The sequence below is a fragment of the Brachycentrus maculatus genome, unplaced genomic scaffold, assembly GCF_059751285.1.
Source record: "Brachycentrus maculatus isolate JH-2025_06_01 unplaced genomic scaffold, ASM5975128v1 h1tg000470l, whole genome shotgun sequence".
In the NCBI taxonomy this organism is placed as follows: Eukaryota; Metazoa; Arthropoda; class Insecta; order Trichoptera; family Brachycentridae; genus Brachycentrus; species Brachycentrus maculatus.
In genome coordinates, this window is record NW_028281217.1 from 380,001 (window position 1) to 388,577 (window position 8,577).

General features: G+C 33.5%; 1 protein-coding gene across 1 annotated transcript in view; it reads left to right on the forward strand.

The window, feature by feature from the left end:
* Positions 1–5,803, forward strand: part of LOC148302246 (uncharacterized) — a 98,391-nt gene extending 92,588 nt beyond the window's left edge. Inside the window, exons 4-5 of the mRNA XM_088271914.1 lie at positions 3,313–4,206; positions 4,898–5,803. Coding sequence (XP_088128040.1) covers positions 3,313–4,206; positions 4,898–5,122 — 1,119 coding nt within the window. The 3' untranslated portion in view covers positions 5,123–5,803. The remainder of the gene's footprint in view (positions 1–3,312; positions 4,207–4,897) is intronic.
* Positions 5,804–8,577: the final 2,774 nt, after the last annotated feature.

Here is an 8,577-nt window from a genome sequence, read left to right on the forward strand (position 1 = left end):
AACAAAACATTTATTTTTGAATTCTTTCAGGCTTTTTTCATTCTTCATACATTCAGGCATCTCATCATAAATTTTCAAACCCTTATACAATAAACAATTTTGCGACTCGGTTTTTTTCAACAATGGCAGTCTTATTCTATCCTTATTTCTAGTATAAATGTTCATGAAAATATGTATGATGAAATAAAATAAGTTTCAAATGTGAGGGTGAATCAATATTGACATTAAAATATATATTTCAAATGTATTCACAGTATAATGAGCGGTCTAATATACCGTTGCAACTGTTAATCCACCCCTTTGTGATGAAATTCACAGCCCTAGGCGAATTCAACACCCCGAAGTCAAACAAATAAATCAAAACTGTTGGCGTCCTATCCGTTCCTGCTACCGCACTGAGCATGGGTGTGTTTACTTACAATTAGTGACCCCATTTGTTACGCAAGCAATACTGCGATCGTTACAAATATACCGTAGTCATACAGGAGAAAGTGACCAAGTGCATTTTATACGAAAAACATGATCATCGACTGTTTGATATCTTACTAGCTTAATATTGCACTGAAAAAAATCCCAAAGGCTTTTAAACTTGGAAGTATAATAATTTACTTGTTAAAAATGACTTTGTCCGCCTCCGTAGTGTAATGGTCAGCACGCTCGGCTACCGTTCTGGCGGTCCCGGGTACGATTCCCAAGGGGGGTAAAATAAATAAAAGTGATTTTTTCTCTGTAATATTTATTTAATATTACCCTGGACTGGTACCTGAAGCGGAGGGCTGATCACCTTTTCGTCATGTGTAAACGATCAAGATAACACTGCCTTTATATGACCATTGTAGCACCATTGGGGTGCGGATAATATTATATCATATTTATTTAACCCCCCCTGGGAATCGAACCCGGGGCCCCCAGTACGGTAGCCGAGCGTGCTGACCAATACACTACGGAGGCAGATAAAATTATATAAAAGGAGATTTTTTATTTATGTTTTACTTGGTAAATACCACTATTTCGTAAAATCTATTGTGACTCGTGTTTCGATATTTTTACTTAGTACATGTAAATAGAAGCAGAGAAATACCGAGGAAAACTTTGCACGATCAAGTTTATATAATGTTCAATTACCTGGGCGTGGTCAGGTGGTTTGGGCACGTAGAACGAATGAGTGAAGAACGAACGGTAAAATGAGTCGAATGTGGTTTGTAATAGAAGCAAAGGAAGACTGAGGAAAACTTGACATGATCACGTATGTTAAATATTTGGACGGAGTCAGGTGATAGAATAATCGGCGAGTATATACGAGGAGATGCATGAATGTGAAAGAGGCGAGTATTGTTTGTAAATACAGAGTGGTGTGGCGTTATGTTTTCTCTGTCTACGCGGTGTGAGGGTGAGTTATTTAGATAGGTTTTTTTTATATTGTATTATTGACACCTTTTATAGTATCCATTTACAGAAAAAAGAAAAAAGAAAAAATCACAACTGTTCAAATAGTCCTGTTTTTTAGGGTGCTCCTTGTACAAACATGAATGTAGGTAACTGCCCCCAGTATTAGACTATAACAATTAGGGGATACTCGCTAATATGGAATTCAGTACACCGCTGACTGCGCGAGGAGACATACGTGTCTTCAAGAACACTTTCTTTTTTTTATAGAATTTATAAAGGAATTAGATATCCTTAAAGAATTTAAGTCATCTCTTTTCTTTTCAAAGCCATTTTTTTTTTATTTCGAAGAAACATTGAAATTACAAAAATAATATGAAAAATAACTCCTATAATTGGAGATAATCCAGATCTGGTCAAATTATACGCTAAAATAATAAAATGAAAAGGATGTTTTCTGGCGTTTCTCATGTATGTGATTATAATATATATATATATATATATATATTATAATCACATACATATATATATATATATATATATATATATATATATGTATATATATATATATATATATATATATATATATATATATATATATATATATATATATATATATATATATATATATATATATATATATATATTATACATATATATATTTATATATATATATATATATATATATATATATATATATATATATATATATATATATATACACATATATATATATATATATATATATATATATATATATATATATATATATATATATATATATATATATATATCGATTTTGCCCAAATTATATGGCAATCTGTTGACGTTATCTTTTGTCAGCGATTCGGATTCCGCTCCGCTAGAAGCTAATGAATTTTCCGAATTGGAAATCCAATCACACGCTTGTGCGAGCCCACTTTAAAGCCCTCACCCCCTCCACTTATCGGATTCTTTCACTTTATTTGATTTCACCTCCTTTTTCCATTACAAGCATTATCAGACAAAATAACTTTGTTATAAAATTGCTGTGCAACATATCTTTTACTGTAATTTGATTTAAAACATTGTCCTTGTAAACTTCTTTCTCGATTAAGTATATACAAAAAAAATATGTCCCAAACAAATGATTTGAATGATTGGAGGTTAGTAGGTCTTGGGTAGGAATATTTAGTACCTTCTTCAAACCCTAAAAGGTGCATAGGGCACTGGATCATATAAACGCAGTGTTACCTTGATCGTTAACACATGAAGGAAAGGTGATCAGCCTTTCGCTTCTGGTACAAGTCAAGGCTAATATTGAATAAATATTGGAGTGAAAAAATCACTTATATTTGTTTGCCCCCCCCCCTCCCTCTAAATCGAACCCGGGATCTCCGGAACGGTAGCCGAGCGTGCTGACCATTACACTACGGAGGCGGAGAAAATATATGATAACTAAACTAACTAAATTTGTCCACCTGCGTAGTGTAGTGGTCAGCGCTTTTGGCTAACGTGCTGGAGGTCTCGGTTTTGATTTCCAAAGGGGTCAAAATGAGTGATTTTGACTCTCATGTTTGTTCAATATCACCCTGGACTGGCGCAAGAAGCCCAGAGCTGATCACCTTATCTTCATGCAATTTACGATACAGATAACACTGCGTTGTTATGATGCAGAGCCCTATGCACCATTTCATCACTCCACTTCCACGTCTGACAAGAAGCATTCTTGAATAGTCTCTCCTTAAAAGCAGTCACACACTTAGATCTCCTAGTAACTTATATATAGAAGAAACCAAAGTAAAAAAAACTGGCACTACTTTACTGATAATCTATCAACAATAATATCAACCTCACAATATACTCGTAATTTATTTTGTGTCTATCCCAACATTCGTGTTGATATTCATCTTCTTTACCCTCTAATGTATCTTTGTTTGTTCTCAGGTCTGGTTCAAGAACAGGCGCGCCAAGTGTCGCCAGCAGCTGCAGCAGCAGACAGCCAACAACCAGATATCGTCCAAGTCTTCCAGCTCCTCCACGCGCCAGCACAGCAAAACCTCGTCTTCCAACAACAACAACAATAACACCTCCAACAGCTCGACCAAAACAACGACCAGCAAAACCCAAAACACAGGATCTACGCAGCAAAACATGCAGCAGAACAACTCTTCACTGTCTGGTCTATCAAACTTGAACCACACGTCTTCTCCCAACTTGCCCATAACACCTTCTACTTCTGTAAGTCCTCCCATAAACGTGATCTGCAAAAAGGAGTCAATTTTGTCAGGATATGATACATCCGTTTCAAAGAGCAACTCCCTACCTATCCACTATAATACTTCTACGAATGGGACTGCGAATTCAGAGAACAGATTGATCGGAAGCAAAGAGTCTTCATCTTCCAGTGGGGACGGTGCTGTGAACAACCATTCGACTTCCGTTGCCAATTTGGCTTACACCGCAGTCAAGCACGATCCTTACACAAGCCTGGCTTCTAAGTCTGTTGATCTTTATCTCAAGAACGAAGGGTATTCGAGCATTGATAAGAACTTCGGGATCGGGCATCTCTCCAAAGAGCACTTCTCGTCTCCGCGGGTGGCTGGAAACCTGACTCCGCTAGGGTCCAGCTCTAGCATCATGACCACGCCGTCTCCGCCCGTGACGCCGCAGAGCCTAGGGTCCAGTGGACTCGGTACCAGCTATCATGGTGATGGGGGGTACAATGGATTCCATTGGTCTGGAGGTGGAGCGGAGTACGCCAAGTACGGAGCTGGGCATCATCACGGCGTCTCTTCATACTCGCAAAGCGCTTACAACTCTCCCTACTATCATTCTCAGGTAAGAAATTAATGAAATCATATTTTTTTTAAAATAATTTTTGAGGTATTTGAGTCTGATGCTTCGATATTTTAACTATTCTAGTTAATTTTCCATCACACTATCATACAGCTTCTTTGTAGGGGTGGGCAGAGAAAAAAAATAACGCCAAACCACTCTGTCTTTGCAAACATACTTACCTCATCCACATTTGTGCATCTTCTGATCTCGCCTATCATTCAGATTTCCTGACTCTGAACAGACTGCTTTCAAGTATTTGACATACTTGATATTGTTATGTTTTCCTCAGTTTTACTCTTCATTTGCCCCATACATGTGTTTTGCCGTTCTTTCCTAACTCATTTGTTCCACACGTCCAAACCTCTAAACACACCCTGTTTCATTATATCAATAATGCTTATCTTAGCGTCACGCTTTCCTTGATTATCAATACCTAATGCTTTTTTATCTGATTGTGTTCAAAGTCCACGTAACCGAAGGATGTCTATGAAACCTAGGAGTTTATGTCAGGACAGCGAGTATGGCGTATCATCCTCTCTGTCTTCTCTGATGGTAGAAGTGGATTTAATAGTGGATTTTACTTTAGTGACGTGGACTTTGAACACTTGATTCTAAGCTTAGGTAGCTCTCTTGCAATTTTCGGACGAAGTTTCCACACCATGCTATTTCTAACACACAGTTTCCTTTTCAGATGGAGTACTTCAACGGAGCCATGTCATCACCAGCCCAGTACGGCGGTCAGGGCAGCTTCGGCTCCCCCCCGCCGCCGCCGCCGTCGTCGGGCTCCGCCTTCCCGCCGTACGGCCAGCCGCCCTCGGCGCTCGGCCCCCCGCACCAGTCCCAGCAGCCCTACCCTCCCCCGCCGGCCGAATACTTCGGTCTGACGGCCGACAAGTATGGGATCAACATGGTGTAGTGCTAAAATCAGAACAAAGAAAGTGAAACTTTTTTTTTGCGTCGAAAATGCTGCGTTACGCTGTTTTGAAAACATTGACACTATTTTGAAGATGTGAGGAGATGTAGAAAATTTCGATGACAGTGCAAATTACGAGTCTTGTAAGTTTAAAATTATGGATTTTGTTTTTGATTTAGTTGTGTTGATTAATTTATTGTGAGGATGTCAAATATTTAAAATGTTTTTTTTTTTCAAATTTGTCTCTTAAGAATTTTTTAAAGAAATTAAAAGCCAGTACATTTTAAAGTATCAACAATGTTAAAACGGATTTTTCAAATGAATAATTCACCCTTTTCAAGAACTCAGCATGTTCCTTAAAAAATCTAGACGATATCCAAAGCAATATTTTTTGTACATTATTTGTTTAGTTTACGTACGAAGCTGTTAATTTTTTTTTAATTGGTCTCAATGGAAAAAATAAAGAAATTAAAGCCAGTGTATTTAAATATATCAATAATTTTAAAGCTGAAACATTTCATAAATAACACACCTTTTTTATGAACTTAGGATGTTTTATAAAAAAACTTAACAATGATATCCAAACAATTTTTTTAACATCAACCTTTGTGTGGTTTATGCTATGCATTAAAGAATATACCCTTTTTATGAACTCAGGATGTCCCATAAAAAGCCTAGACGAAATCCAAACAAATTAATTTTGAACATTAATCTTTGTACAGATTACGTATGACAATTTGAAATATTTCATTGTGAATCGTTGGATTGTGTGCAAATAATTTGAAAAAGAAAACATACAGTCGTAAAAAATGATAATTAAAAAAATGTATTTAGTCAGTTATTATAAGTTTAAATCTATTTTGACGAACTTCTGTGAAGCCAATTTTGAGTATACTCGTTTTGTCGATGGCCTACATATAAACGAAAATGAACAACGAAAGGGTTGATGAAGAATGGTGATAATTTTTTATTCGGTTGTAAAAAAAATACCAGTGTGTGTAAAAATGTGAATTTAAAAATGTAAAAAAGTGTCTATGAGCAACGCTAAAATAACTCTCACAAGATTCAACATATCAATTTTGATGTTGTTTGATGGACTTTATTTATCAGATATTTTGAAAACTGGTTTCCCAACATTGAACATGGACATATCAGAATAATTGTAATCAATTAACATATGTGGAATTTTTCTACAAATTTTTTTATTCTAAATCCATTTTTTTTGTTTTTTTTTTGTATTTTTTGTGTTTAGTTCATCTGTGTCTACTAAAAAATCTGGATTAAAATTTTTAGTACAAAAAAATTCAATAAAATGTTATTTAAGCGAATTTTAATTCTTATATTACAATACCTGTTTTGGTAGAATTATTTACTCACAAACCCTTCAAAGACCATAACAGAACACCAAACAAAAGATATTTTTGTGATTTCAGTAATTGTAACTCATTCAGCAGTCACTTTGTCGTAATATCTATCCATTTTTTTAAAATCTCACTTGGTAAATACCATTTTTTCGTATGGGATAAAAGTGGCATTTGCTGTCAATTTTGATATCAACAAATGAGAGTATTCGAACCACAGCAGGGTGAATACAGTCCCTGTCTATAAACTATCATTATATTTTAATTAACCAAATTTTTAATAGACACAGAACCAATTATAAAACGCAACTTCTCATATACTTTCCTTGCATTGCATTTAAAGGTAATTTTTTTCCTTCGCTTGTTTTTTTGATCTACAATGCCTTGTGTTTTAGATTTGTCAATTTAGATACTCTGTATAGTTTGCCAAATACACGAGGCATTATTTTCTGAAATGATAATCATTAAATCAATTATATTTTAGTTAAATTAATAAGTGTAAATATGAAGAAAAGTTTGTGAAATCGACCGAAAATTGAATACCTTGTATATATTGTAAAAAATAAAACGTTTTTAGTGAATCAGTATGCAAATTAAGCATATCATGGACTAATTAAAAATATATTGATATGTTTAAGAGTTTTTTTTTAAAAATATATATGTTTTCTTTTTAATAAAGTGTAAATTTAATAAATAAATTAGAATTGTGAATACATAAATATTATATTTAAAAACAAGTAACTGATAATTTTTTTCTGAAATATTGTAAAAAAATAAATAATTTAAATGGTGTGTGATCGTAATGTGTATAGTCGTTTATTATATTTAATATTATTTTAAATTACTACAAATAAATATATTGAAAAAAATACCTTGTTTTTTTTTTAAACCAAAGATGTACTGTACTCCCTCTTACATATAAAGTTTTTTTACTTCAAATTGGACGTCAACAAATCAAATTGGACGTTTTACAAATGATATTAGACGTTTAAAAACCAAATTGGACTTATATCAAAACAAACTGAACGTTAAACAAACGAAATCTGACGTTCAACAAACCTATTTGGACTTTTCATAATTAAATTTTACATTTGACTAATCAAATTGGACGTTTAAAAAAACTAAATTGGACATTTAACGTATCAAAAAAATTGGACGTTTAAAAATTATAATTAAACGTTATGTAAATTGGAGGAATAAAAATCTAATTGGACGTTTAACAAACCAAATTGGAGGTACAATAAATATATAAATATATAAATATAAAACCAAATATTAGAGATATGATAAACCAAATTGGACGCTTAAAAAACAAAATTGGACGTTTTACAAACCAAATTAGAAGTTTAACAAACTAAATTGGACGTGTAGCAAACCAAATTAAACGTTTTTTAAAACCTAAAAGAACGTTTAACAAACCAAATAAGACGTTTAACAAACCAAATTTTGGTTTAACAAACCAAATTTTCGTTTAACAAGTCAAACGGGACGTTTAACAATTAAAATTGGACGTTCATCAAATATTGAGATACTTCAAATTGGCTCAATATTTGATGAACGTCCAATTTGAATTGTACAGTTTACAAAACGAATTGGACGTTATATTATATTTGTCTATTATATATATTATAGTATATTTGCAGGATTGCCAACTTGACGACTAACGAACAAGTCTTAAGAATAAAATATGCGGGCAGGTATTCACACTGACGGTATATGTAGTACTAACATAATTTTTTTAATTTTTATTTTTTATAAAACACAATATAACCTCCAATTTGATTCGTGAAACGTCCAATTTAAAGTAAAATACCTGTGTAACTTCATACTCATCTCAGCATAGGTGAAGAAGAATCTGAAAGTCTGGTATTTACACGGCTAATGACCCGTCATCTGCCCGGAGAATTTAAAATTTGGGTAAAATTAGATACAAAGAGATATAAATAAAGGCTTTACATGGTATCAAACGTTTTGATCAATATCACTATTCTGTTTTTAGTTGGTTGGAAGATATTGCGTTTTAGCAATAAGCCTGCCAATGTACTTATTTATTTTCTATATATAAGGTTTAAATTAAATAAATAAACCTGACTTGAT